At 48.6% G+C, this 13,684-nt stretch overlaps 1 protein-coding gene across 1 annotated transcript in view; it reads left to right on the forward strand.

Annotated features, from left to right (window-relative positions):
- EBF4 (EBF family member 4) overlaps positions 1-13,684 on the forward strand; it is a 61,605-nt gene that overhangs the window by 7,193 nt on the left and 40,728 nt on the right. Inside the window, exons 3-7 of the mRNA XM_077160217.1 lie at positions 3,927-4,083; positions 4,320-4,383; positions 4,540-4,595; positions 6,341-6,414; positions 7,483-7,551. Coding sequence (XP_077016332.1) covers positions 3,927-4,083; positions 4,320-4,383; positions 4,540-4,595; positions 6,341-6,414; positions 7,483-7,551 — 420 coding nt within the window. The remainder of the gene's footprint in view (positions 1-3,926; positions 4,084-4,319; positions 4,384-4,539; positions 4,596-6,340; positions 6,415-7,482; positions 7,552-13,684) is intronic.

The following is a 13,684-nucleotide window of genomic DNA, read 5'->3' on the forward strand; positions in this document are numbered from 1 at the left end:
TGAGCAGGGTAAGCTGGGACACTTAGACAGGGAGCTTGCCCTGCAGGGGTCCTGCCCTTTCCATCCTCCCCTGCCTCTGGGGGGTGGGGGATGAGGGGGCTGGGGCTGTTGTTCTTTTGTGCTGGTGACAATGATCCTGCCCCTTGCATTGCATGGATGAGTGTGAGTCTGGGAGGGTGAGTGGGCCCCAGGCCCCCTGAACTGCAGCAGGCTTCGTGGGAAAGCGCTGGAAGGCAGGCCCCTGTGCTCGAGGTAGGGCATGGGCACCGAGGCAGTGCGGGCTCCTCCGTGGTCCTTAGCTCCCAGCCCAGGGGACAGGCCACAGACCCGAGAGGTACCTGCTCTCCTCTCCCTCACCGGTCCCCATGCCCTCTCTCTCTCTAGGAGGGCATGCAACCTTTTCTGTCTTCACTTGCCCTCTCTCTCTCCAGGAATCCCCTCCTGGGAGGAGGAAGAGACCTTTGGAGGGGCTTAGACCAAAATTCCCAGGTCTGGCGCTCAAGCCCCAGAGGCCTGGCTGGAGCCGGCAGGCAGCCAGGGCCCGGGAGTAGTGATATTTGCCAAGGGGGACGAGTGGGAGAGGAAGCATCTTCTACGGCTCAGGCCAGCATCCTAGATGTATTCTGTGCTAATTTGGCATTTGGCCTGAGTAACATAGGTGTATCTATGTAGAAAGCTTCTGGCGAGTGGTCCAGGTTGGGGGGTTGAGGGGCTTTATTATTTCTCAGCATCTGAATGGCCCTGCCTTGGGGACCAGCCCCATCCCCACTACTGCCTTTTTCCTTCTCTGTCCCCTTCTAAGAGCCTTCTGATCACGGTGCTCCACAAGCCCACCCCCTCTGGCCTTCTCTCCCCCAAGGTGGTCCTTGAACTTGTCCCTGGTGGAGTTCAAGCCAAGCTGGTCCAGAGAGACAGGGGGAGGAGCTGAGGGCTGGTGCCTCATTAGCATATTCATCAGCAGTAATCAGGGGCCTGCTGTGACTGAAAGCCCTCTTCGGGCTTCCCAGGCACTTGGCAAATGGGAGAGGGGGTGGCTGGAGCGGGTCAGGGCCTAGACCTGAAAGGACTGCAGCCTGAGAGGGAGGCAGGAGGGAGAGGATGGAGGTAGGGCCTGGTCCCTGGAGGAAGGAACCTTGCTAGAAGGAGCCTTAGGGAAGGGAAAAGAAAGTGTTGATGGGCCTCTCTGGCCCCGCTGGACCATTGCTTCTGCCTCCTACATCAGCATTTCACAGGGACCATTGGGACTCCAAAGCAGGAAGGAACAATTTTCATTTTATTATGTCTTAATTTTTGTAATCTGTATGAGTAAAAACATAATAAGCCCTATGAAATCCCAGATATGGTGGCTTACATGAAGCCGAGTAAAAGAGTGAGTTGATTTAAAGATATATAAAGGAAAATATTAAGTGGTGAGGAATCTGGCACATCGGCGATGGGAATCTTGGAAAGCTGGTCTAAATGACTTTCCAGGCAGTCCCACCATCCTAGTCCTCTTTCCCGCCTCCTGCAGCAGCTTTCCACCTGCCCCCCAGCCGCGCCCTGCCCACCTGCAGAGTCTTCTAAGGCCAGTCTGACACTGTGCACTGTCTGGCTTCAGGACGTTCTTGTGACCTTTAGTCATGTTTCCCAAACCATGTATTTTAGTTTCTTTGGCTGCCCAAGCAAGTACCATGCAATGGGTTGGCTTAAACAATAGGAATTTATTAGCTCACGGTTTTGAGACTAGGAAAAAGTCCAAATCAAGGCATCATCAAAGCGATGCTTTCTTCCTGAAGTCTGGCGTTCTGGGGCCGGCTGCCAGGGATCCCTGGTCCTGCACATTTCTGTCACATGGCAGTACACAAGGCAGCCTCTCCTGCCTCTCCCTCCTCTTCTGGGTTCCATTGACCTTCAGCTTCTTGCTTCCCAGGCTATCTCTCTGTCTGTCTGAATTTCATTCTGTTTCTAAAGGATTCCAGTAATAGGATTAAGACCCATCCTGACTGAGGTGGGCCACACCTTAACTGAAGTAACCTCATCAAAAGTTCCTACTTACAATGGGTTCACACCTATAGGAATGGATTAAGTTTAAGGACATTTTTTTCTGGGGTACATAGCTCCAAACCACCTCACCATAGCCCTCAATAAAAGTGCTGTATTGCTGCATAAATTACCTCAAAATTTAGCAGCTTAAAACAAAAAACATATCGCACAGTTTCTCAGGGGTAGAAATCTAGGAAAGGCAGAGTGGTTCTGGCTCACTGTTTCTCGTGTGGCTGCAATCAAGATGGCAGCCAGGCCTGCATCATATGAAAACTTGAATGCTTCCAAAGATGGCACACTCATCTAGCAAGTTGGTACTGGCTCTTGATGGGAAGCCTCAGTTCTCCAAGTGGACCTTACCATAGGGCTGCTTGAGTATCCTCAAGGCATGGCAGCTGGCTTCCTCCTCAGTGAGTGATCCAAGAGAGAGAGAGAGGGCAGAAGCCACAATGTCTTTGATGGCCTAAGTGCAGACTCACATACAATCACTCTGCCATCTCCTGTTGCCACACAGACCAATCCTGATAAAATATGGGAGGAGGATCCACAGGCATGAACACGAGGAGATGGGGGATCGTTGGGAGCCATCTTGGAGGCCCATTGTCACTTATAGGGAGCACTGGCCTGAGCCAAGCCAAATAAGGTCCTTTCCCGGAGGGTCGTGTTCAGATACACCCGTGTCTGCTTTGAAGTTGGATTTCCCAATCCCTGTTGCCAGAGCACCCTTTCATATAGGGGCATCTGGAGCCATGAGATCTAAGGAATTCACTTTGGAAGACCTTAACTCATAGAGAAAAGTCCACACTCCCTGGCCTGGCTTTTGTAGTCTCACAGGCAACCTTTTCTCTCTTCACTTTGCTTTTTGAAATCTGTGGTCCAGGGACACTAACACTCCCACTTATAGCCGTTTCTTACGCTATCTGTTCTGCCCTTTTGCCTCCTCCACCTGTTCAGCTCATTCATTCCTCAAGGCCTAGGAAAAGGCTACCATCTCCAGAAGTCTTCTCCTTAATCCTCACAAAAAGAATTCATTTTTTCCCCTCCATTACTTCTATAGTTTTCTATATGGTGATATCTTTTGGGGGATACCTAACACTTTGTCTTTTATTACAGCTTTCTGTATTTCTGACCTCCACCACCATGCATTTAGCTTCAACTCTTTGCTTTGCTTGGTACATCACTGGAGACCAGGAAATATTTGTTGAATAGGACTTAATTCTTCCCTTCATCCTACCCTCACCCTGGCTTTGCTTCTAGGAATGGTTTCTGTAGAAGAAACTCTTGGCAAGGACAGACTAGAAGTTCCTCCTGCCCACGGGGCCTGGGGGTTGTCCTCCAAGCCTTGTGGCAGGCCCCTCTGTACCAAGGAGGGGTTGCCCACTTCCAGTCCAGCTCAGGGTCCAGGCTGGGCAGACTGGTAGCCCTAAGCCCATTTCATGTCTCTGAGGGCCTGATGGATATCATTTCCCAGACAGTGTCGCAGGCTTATGGAAATCTCAGCCATTGGCTGGGGTACAGGGGATATTTGTTTCAGTATCCCCAAGCTCCCCCCGATGTCCTAAAGGGGGTGCAGTGGGCACTCACAAGGGCCTGTAGTTAGTATGATGGATTGATCCATACGTCTGGTTTTGGAGCTCAACCTTTCAAAACATGGAATCCAGGAGAAAAGACCTGGCAGGGTTGCCTCCCTTCGTAGCCACCTGCTGTGGTCCTTGTTCCCCAAAGAGCAGGCTGGGGGTGATATCAGTTCTGGGAAGCCTCTGGCTGGAACCGAATTGCCCCCTGGCCAGGGTGGAAAGGGCCTGTCCAATTTGATTTCTTCCAAACTCTTCATGCCAAGCCCTGGCCAGCCCGTCTACCTGAGGGTACTTTCAGTGGTTCCCCAGCTCCTTTCCTTCCTGCAGTGGTGTGGGCCTGGCACGAGCACATTTTGAGAAGCAGCCCCCTTCCAACCTCAGGAAATCCAACTTCTTCCACTTCGTGCTGGCCATGTATGACCGGCAGGGGCAGCCCGTGGAGGTGGAGCGCACAGCCTTCATTGACTTCGTGGAAAAGGACAGAGTGAGAGGCTCGTGGGCCCGGCTGGGTCGGGCACAGGGTGGGATGGGAGAGCTTCAGGGACCCCCCTTCCACCGCCCCACAACAGATGAATCGATTGATGGATAGATGAGTGGAGAAGAATGGACGGTGAATGGATAGAAGACAGGAAGGAGGGCTAGGGCTCGGGAGGAGGCAATGGGCAGGAGAGAATGGAGGGTGGAGAAGCACTGGCGCATCCTGCCATCTTGTCCCTGCAGGAACATGGGGCCGAAAAGACCAACAATGGGATCCATTACCGCCTCTGGCTGGTGTATAATAATGGTGAGTGGTGCCCACTGCCCCTCCCCAGGCCCTGACCCTGAGGAAGTCTGTCCTGCTGCACTGTGCAGGGTGGGGCCAGGTGGGGAGTGTGGTCCAGCTGTCGGAGACCGCAGCTCCTCCCCAGGAAGCAAGCCCTCCCCACCCTCCCACCTGCAGGACTTCGGACCGAACAGGACCTCTACGTGCGCCTCATCGACTCCATGTCCAAGCAGGTGAGCCAGCCAGGGTGCTCAGACCCGTCCTGCCCTTTTCTCAGACCCCTGTTCCCGATGGAACATCCCTTTGGTTTGAGTTTGCATCCTCGTTCCTGCCCTCCATAGGTGCTGGACTGCCTACAGTAGGAGCAGGTGTGAGTCATAGGCTAGAAAAGGGCAGCATTTGTGCAAAGACCCTGTCTTAGGTCCTCTTCCCTAAAAGCCCATCCTGAAATGGAAATTCAGGTGCATGTGGTTTATCGGGGGATGGGACAGAGGTGCTTTTAAGAAAAGGAATGAGAGAGGCAGGACAGGGCGAGGAAGAGAACTGAGCAAGGACGTGGTCTGTGCTGGAGTCTAGCCTCAGACTGATCCTGTGGGGAGCTCTGAAGAAGGAATGGCACAAAGGCTGTGTCCCACTGAGGCCAGGATTTTGTACCCTGTGTCAGTCAGTCATGGATGAGCCCTGGGGATCACTCTTAAGAGGAGGGTATAACCTCCCAGACAGCTTCAGAGAGGCAGTTCCCATCAGCTAATGGCCATCAGAGGATGAGTGCACTGGTCCAGGAAAGAGGACCCGGGTGGGGCTCCAAGAGCTTCTACTACAGGCCCTGCCCACCTTGCTGAAGTGGAAGGACCGAGGAAGGAGCCTCAGGGGACCGGCTCTTGAGAAGAGGAGAAACCATGGTGGCCTGAGATGGTCTTAGGGATAGTGGGAATTCCTCCCTTTCTCCCTCCCTCCTTCCTTCCTTCCTTCCTTCCCTCCTTCCCGAACATTTACAGAACACCACAGTGTGCCAGGCAGTGTAAGGATCTCAGGGAAATGGAATCCTGACCAAGATCTGATGATTTCTGCTGAGGCAGGGCCCCAGGTCTCAGGGCTTTTCAGAGAAGTTGCACCTGCTGGTAAGGAGGGAAGCGGCCAAATCAGTGAACCCAGCCTGCAAGTCCGGGACTGGGGCTTTCCCACCCCCTGCAGCCTCCACCTAATCCCAGGGCAGAGGAAGAATTGGTTTATTCCAGAAGGCTGCAGTCGCTGTGGTGGAGGAGATAGGGCAGTGGCAGTGTGGGATTGGGAGGGGCATGGATGTGGAAGTGCTTGGGGAAGTCCAGGGAGAGAAAACCCTTAGAAATGGGCTATAAGGCCCAGAGAGTGATAAGCTGGGAAGCCAGATTTACAGTTCAGGAGGCTCACTCCTTTCTTCAGGGCAGAGAGTTGAAGCTGGGAGGTCGGCGAGGAGGCTGATCCGACAGTCCCAGGGAGAGATGCTGCCTTGAATTGAGGGGAGGGGATGGGGTTGGGGGCAAGAGAAGAAGCAGCTGCATGTCCCTTAGGGCAGATTAGCTGGCACGGGCGGAGCAGCTGGCAGGGAGAGCACGAGGGGCTTGGTGAGCAGACCGCAGAGGTCCAGCCGGAGCCTGGGAGCAGCCTGCACATGTGGCCCGCGCTCAGCACAGGCAGAAAATGTGTCCACCCTTCCGGCAGCCCTGACTGTGGTCCCCACCCAGGTGGCACCCCTGGTCTGGGAGGAGGGATTTATTCTCCGCCTGGGCAGCCAGGCTCCCAGCTCCTGCTTGGCCCTCCTGGGCACCACCCCCCCCCCCTTCAGGTGGGACCACATGATCTTCCCAGGGGGCAGGGTCTCCCCTCCGCCTGAGCTTGGAGGATGCGAGGACAGAACCACAGGTCCGGTCCCCGCTGACACCTGCACTTGAGAGAAGCCTCCTTTCCCTCCAGTCTGTGCACTTCTCCCACCCCCCAGGCCATCATCTACGAGGGGCAGGACAAGAACCCTGAAATGTGCCGAGTGCTGCTCACCCACGAGATCATGTGCAGGTGAGATGGGCGTGGACACATGGCAGGGGTGGGGGGTGGGACGGAGTGGGGGGACACTTCGCTCCTTTGCCAAGATGTTACCAGGGGCTCCTGCCACGCCCTTCCTCTACCGCCCTCTGCTGGCTGCTCCCTGGGGAGGCGTGGGGGGAGGGGGAGGCGGGGAGGAGAGAGGCCCCTGGGCCCTGCGCTGGCTGAGGCGAGGGTCCTTGAGGCCCCATTAGCCCGGCCTGTTTATGTGGCTTCTCCGAGTGTTTTTGTAAGAGAGGCCTCCTGCCGATGCTGGGAAGCTTAACTAATAAAGCCCAAGGGAGAGGCTTTCTGGGGAGGTGGGGGCAGGGCCCGGGCCAGGCGACCCCCTGCGGCCTCCGGGATCCGCTCAGCCTCAGGAGGGAGGGCACTTGGCTGCCCCACGGGATGCTCGGTGCGCACAGCGGGTGCGCGACTCCCGTGGACACAGCCATTGGGCCCCTCTTCCCTGTGACCCCTCTTTGGCTTTGGTCGGCAGCGTCTCCCCAAGAGATGGAAGCCTCAGAGGCAGTGCCTTACGCATGGAAAAGGGATCCCTGTTCAGAACTCGGGGCTTGGGACCGTGATAGGGAGGGGGCACCAGGGGGCTTCTGAGGCGCTGCTCAGGTGGCATTTCTTGGTCTGGGTGCTGGTTACATGGGTGGTTCCGCCTCGTGATCATTCATGGGCCGCATGCTTACAGCGTGAGCTCTTTTTCATATGTAGATTGTACTTCAATAAAAAGTACCCTGTAGGGGCCCGTAGCCTGCCCTCTTCTGGATCTGCCTGGAGCAGCATGCCTCTGAGACAAGGGTTTCCTGGCCAACCTTATCCCCAGGGCTGGGGTCTCAAGGTCCCTGCGGAAAAGCCCTCACTGCTTTCCTCCCCGTGGCCTCTGGGAGCCCCCTGAGACCGGACATCAGCATCCTCACCCCTGGGCTGCCCTGGTAGAGGGGCTCCCCCACCCTACACACACACACACACGCACACGCACGCACGCACGCTGCAGTGTCCTCGCCTTCACTCCCTTCCTCCTTCCCCTCCTTCTCATCCTTCCTTCAGCCGGTGCTGTGACCGTAAGAGCTGCGGCAATCGGAATGAGACGCCCTCGGACCCCGTGATTATTGACAGGTACAGGAGGGGGTGGGGCCTGGGAGCTGCACAGCCCGAGGGAGCTGGCTGGGTTCAGCTACTCAGCTCAGGGGCTCAAGGAAGAGGCTAAGCCACCCGCCACCCCACCCCCGCCCCCAGCGCCTACGCGGGGACACCGTGTTGTGGGCCCTGAACAGAGAGAAACTGTCAGGGACCAGGGAGCCTCCAGTCATGGAAGGGAGGGAAGGAGGGGGAGCTGTGGGGAGGTGTTAGAGGGCCAAAAGGGGAACAGGGAGGAAGGAGGTGAACACAGAGAGAGAGAGAGGCGAAAAAGCCAGGTTCCAACACTTTTACACTGTTTGACTTGACTTCTCCCCGAAGTCCATTTCCTTTGTTTGAAAAATGGGGAAATACTTGGCAGGTTTCAGTCACAGGATTGTCAAAGTGATACATGTACGCCACAATCATTATCTTGCTTTTAAAATCATTCTACTTCTTTTTGAGTAGGAAATGCATATGTAAGGTACCAAACTAAAAAGGTACAAAAGAATAAGTAGGGAAAATAAGTCTGCCTCTCACCCCTATGTATAGCATATTGTACGCATTCTTGTGCACCTTTTTTTCAGTAAAACAATGTATCTTAGAGATTATTCCATATTGGAACATAAACCACCTGCTTATTCTCCCTTTAACAGATAGGTCATTCAGATGATTCAAAAATTTAAGAATCTTCAAAGGATTTACAAGTCTCTCACCCATCTATTCCCCTCCCAATAAGTGCCCATTGTTCATATATCATTTCATGCACATTTGATTTTATCTGAAGGATATTGCTAGAAGTAGAATTGCTGGCCCAAAGGATATGTGCATTTGTAATTTTGATAGTTAATGCCAGTTTGCCCTCTAGAGGTTATACCAACTGACATTGCTATCAGCAACTTTAAGGATGCCTGTTCCCCACACTCTGGCCAATTAAATGTGTTATTCATTCATTCAGGAAATCATTTTCAAGCATCTGCTCTGTGCCATAGTCTATTCTATATGCTGCGGATTCAGCAGCAACCAAAATAAACAAAAAGCCCTATGTTCATGGGCTTACATTTTAGTAGTGAAGAGAGACATAAACTAATTAATAAAATATGTACCATAAGAAAATGTATGCCATGTTAGATAGTGATATGGGCTAAGGAGAAAAATAAGGCTTGAAGGAAGATTAGGGGGTGCCAGGGAAGGGAATATTGCAATTTTAAATATAAGGAAGGTATCATTGAAAAGGAAGTAAGGACGAGCCATGTATATATCTGGGGGTGGAGTGTTCTTTGCAGAGGGAACTGAGTTTGCAAAGGCCCTGGGGCAGATGTGTCTGCAGTGTCTGAGGAACAGTGAGAGGACCAGATGGCTGGAGTGCGGGAGGAGTAGGACGAGGTGATGTCAGAGAAGCAGTAAGTGGGGCAGGAGAAGGGCCAGGTCATGCAGGGCTTTGGGGCCATCATAAGGCTTGAGCTTTATTCTGAGTGACAGGAAAGCTTCTGCAGGGCTTTGAGAAGCGTGATGGGGCCAACATCCCACTAGCTGGTTGGTTGAGATGAACCTGTTGAGGGGCAAGGGTGGAAGCAGGGAGATGAGTTGGGGGCACCATCATGATAATCCAGGTGGGAGATGATGGAGGCTGAGACCAGAGATGTAATAGAGGAGGGTACAAGAAGTCGTTGGATTCAAGATATATTTCACAGGCAGAACTGGCAACATTTGCTATGGAAAGAGAGGGACTGAGTAACAGAAAGTTGAGAGAAGTCAAGGAAATCTCCAAGGTTTCTGACCTGTACGAATAGAAGGATGGAGCTCCCATTTACTGAGGAGGGGGAGTTTTCAAGAGGAGCAGATTTGGAGGGAGGAAAATTGGGAGTTTGTTATTGGATATGTTGTGTTTAAGATGCTCACTAAACATCCAGGTGGGGATGTTAAGCAAGCAGTTGAAAATATGAGTTTGGACTTCAAGGGAAAGGACCAGTCTGCAGATATAAATTTGAATGAGTGACATCTTCCTGGGAATGAGCATTAATAGTAAGAGCATTAATAGTAACTAGAGGAGGTCCAAGAACTGAGTCCTGAGTCTGCCATTTAGTGGTCATGGAGATGTGGAACCAACACAAAAGACTCAACACAAAAGACAAAGGACTAGATGAGAAACTGTCCCTAGAAGGAGACAGTAGTTAGCTGTGTTATGTGCTGCTGACAGATGTAATAAAAAGAAAATTAGACTTAACAGTGTGGAGGTCATTGGTGAGTGCCATTTCAGGGGACTGGAAGGGGCATCCTATGATTGATAGGAGAGGATTTAAGAGAGAATTGAAAGACAGAAATTAGAGAACAGAGAATCCAGGAACGTTTTTGCATTTGGCTCTAAAGGAATAAAAGAAATGGAGTGGTAGCTGGAATGCAATGTAAGGTTAAGGAAAAAAAAATACATATATATATATATATATTTATATACACATATAATTTGTCCATATGCTCACGAGAAAGATCCTGTAGAGAAAGGTGAAATGGTGGGCAAGAGAGAATTGAGAATGGCTGAAATAACGTCCTTGCGTTGGCAAAGGGGTTGGGACCTAGTGAGCAGGAAGAATGACTGATTTAGCTGGCAGCATGGACAGTTGCTCCGTGGAAGCAGCAGGGAAGGCAAAAAGCTTGGGCACTGGAAGCAGGTAAGTGGGTATATCCACTGTGGGAGCTTATGGCCATCCTCGTCTGATTGCTTTGTTTTCTTGGTCAAATGGGAAGCAGAGGATGGAAGATGAGGATGAGGATGGAGAGAGAGCCATTGGAGGGGAGGAAATAGTTGTCCACAAGCATGAACAGAGCAGGGAAATGTCACATGTTTGCCAAACAGCACGAAGGGTCCACCTGAGGTGTGTGGTCATAATTTTAAAGAACTGTTTCCAGCCATGTTGAGCTGCACAGCTGCAGGAATAGAACAGGTGAGTTGTTGCAGTCAACCAGAGTTAGGGATTTGCCACGTGAGTACAAAGAAACCCGAGAGGGCAAGAGTGTGGAAGGTGGATGCAACGGGCCTTTGCAAAAATGAAATGAGATTTAAGCTGGGTAAGGAGGGGAATGTGGAAGAGTGGCAAGAAGAAAAAATGAATGGAATGTAGGTTCTGCTGGCGCCAAAGAACTGTTGGAGTTGAGGTACTAGAAGGGGCTTGAGCTGGGAAGTCAGGAGGTAGTTGGAGAACGGGTTGCCTGGAGGTGGAATGATTCAGGGTTGCATTGGCCAAGGGAGGGTAGAAGCCAAAGTTGTTGGAGGAGAGATGGAAGACTTATTTATGTTGATGTTGAAATCACCAGGTGTTATGACAGGACCAGTGTTTGAGAACATATACTGTATAGTGATCCTGGGGCTGACGTTTTTAACAAGTTTGGTAAATGACTGCCACAAGCAGAGGTTGCAAAATTTTAAAAAGAAAATTTTCACCATCTTGTAAGTGAACAGTCAGACCCAGTGAATTTCATTTCTCTTACTGTGAATGAGATTGGGCATGCTTTAATGGGTTTAAGGTCAATTTGTATTTCCTTTTATGTGAAATTTGTCCATATCCTTTATTGATTTTTTCATAAAAGGTTGGCTTTTCTTATTGGCCTTTAAGAGTGTATGTATATTAAGGAAATTAGCTCTTTGTCTGTCTTAACTTGCAGATTATTTTTTTTCTGCATGGTTGTTGTCTTTCATCTTTCTTTATGGTAAAATTTGAACAGTTCATCAGTCTTCTAAATACTCTAGGTTTTTTGTTTTTTGTTTTTTGCTTTTGTCGTATTTAGAAAGGGCTTTATCACTATTAAGGTTTTTTTTTTTCTTTTTTCTTTTTGTGTGGGCAGGCACCAGGAATCGAACCTGGGTCTCCGGCATGGCAGGCGAGAGCCCTGCCTGCTGAGCCACCATGGCCCACCCTAAGATTATTTTTTAAATGTCTCCTGTGATTTATTCTAGTGCTTTTATTATTTCATTTTTTTACATTTAACTATTTGACTCACATGAACATTTTTTATGATATCCTATATGATACATACAAATGAAAAACATAACTAATAAAAATTGTGGAGTACAATAATCAGTGAACACTGTGAATTTGTTCCCAAAATTACAATTAGGATATGAACAGTGCCCCAGCTCTGTGCCTCCCCAGTCTCATACCACTACATACTCTGCTCCTAAAGGTAATGAGACTCAGATGAATGCTGTGGGTATCATGACTTTGCTTTTCTAAAAAAGCAGAGTCACAGATTTTATAATGCTAAACAATATTCTGTTTAATTGCACTTGTATTTACCTTTACAAAAATTACACCATACAGTGGTAGACTTCTGCAATGTCCTTTTTTTCTTTGCATGGGCAGGCACCAGGAATCGAACCCGGGTCCTCTGGCATGGTAGGCAAGCATTCTTGCCTGCTGAGCCACTGTGGCCCGCCCTGTCCTTTTAAAATTTAGCATTGCATTTTTAAGATTCATCTGTGTTGCCTTTTGTAGCTGTAGTTTGTTGTGTCTGGTTATTACTATGAGACGCAAAGCTGCTCTGAACATTCTTGTTTGTGTCTCCGTGTTTGAATAGTTGCAAGAGTTTGTTTAGGATGGAAACCTAGGAACGGAATAGCCAAGTCAGAGATTGTGCACATGGCCAAGTTTACAAGTTAATCTCAAATTGTTTTCCAAGGCAGTAGTTGTACTGAGTAACCCTCCCACTCCCAGTGATTGAATTCCTGTTGCTTCACATCCTCACCAACACTTGAGAATGTCAGACTTCCTAATATTTGCCAATTTGACAGGTATACAAGGGAATTTTGTGGTGGTCTTGATTTGTATTTTCCTGATTATTAATGAAATTGAGCCTCTTTTCTTTATTGGTATGTAAGTTATTTTTTCTGTTACATGTATATTATAATCTTTTTATCCATTTTTAAATTATTTTTAAATCAATTTTGTGTATTTTTTTTCATAGATTCTAGGTACTGATCCTTTGACAGACATGTGTTATAAGTTTTATCTCAATGTAGTTGAGCTCATTTGTATTTTCTTCTAAGATTTTTTTCTATATTTTATTTAAGAAATCATTCCCTATGTGAGGTCATAAAGAGTCTTTTATATTTTCTTCTAAAAGTTTCACAGTTTTTCCTTTCACATTTAAGTTTGTAAACCATGTGAAACTGATATTCGGGTATGATGTGAATTAGAAATCAATATAATTATTTTTTCTTATGAGTCACTAATTATTCTAGTACCATTTATTACATAGCTTGTCTTTTCCTACTAAGCCATCTGTGTCCTAATCAAGTTTCTTTCTATTTGTGGATCTGTTTCGAGGCTCTGTTTTATTCCTTTGATCTATTTGGTAATCCCTGTACCAATATCACATTGTTTTAATCACTACAGTGGCTCTTTTTTTTAAATAGCTTTATTGAGGTGTTATTGATACACAATCAAATGCAGATATTTAAAGTATACAAAAAATTCTGAAGAGCTTTGACATGTATAAATACTCATGAAACATAACCACAGTCACTTCATGTGAACATATCCTTCACTTCACTCCCCAGTTTCCTTATGCCCCTTTGGAAGCCTTCCCTTTTTCTCCTCCCCTCCACCCCCAGGGAGCCACTGATCTGCTTTTAGTCACTAGAGATTAGTTTGAATTTTCTAAAGTTTTATATAAATGGAATCATACACTATGCACTCTTTTTAGTCTAGCTTCTTTCAGCAGAATTACTTTTTCAAGGTTCACCCATGTTGTTGTATGTATCAATAGTTGATTTCTTTTTATTGTTGTATAGTATTCACTGTGTTTCTAGTTTTAGCTACTACAAATAAAGCTTTATAAAAATTCATGTGCAAGTCTTTGTATGCTTTTATGTCTCTGAGATAACTACCTAGGAACGGAATGGTCGGATCCTACGGTGGGTGCTATGTTTAAATTTATAAAAAACTGCCAAACTGTTTTCCAAATCGATTATACCATTTTATATTCCTACTAGCAGTAAACGACAGTTGCAGTATCCTTTTCATCCGAACCAGCACTTGGTGTGGCCTGTCTTTTCAATATTAGCCATTGTTACAGGTGTGTAGTGGTATCTCATTGTGGTTTAATTTGCATATCCCTCATTAATATTGATGTTAAG

This window comes from Tamandua tetradactyla, chromosome 1 (genome assembly GCF_023851605.1).
Source record: "Tamandua tetradactyla isolate mTamTet1 chromosome 1, mTamTet1.pri, whole genome shotgun sequence".
Lineage (NCBI taxonomy): Eukaryota > Metazoa > Chordata > Mammalia > Pilosa > Myrmecophagidae > Tamandua > Tamandua tetradactyla.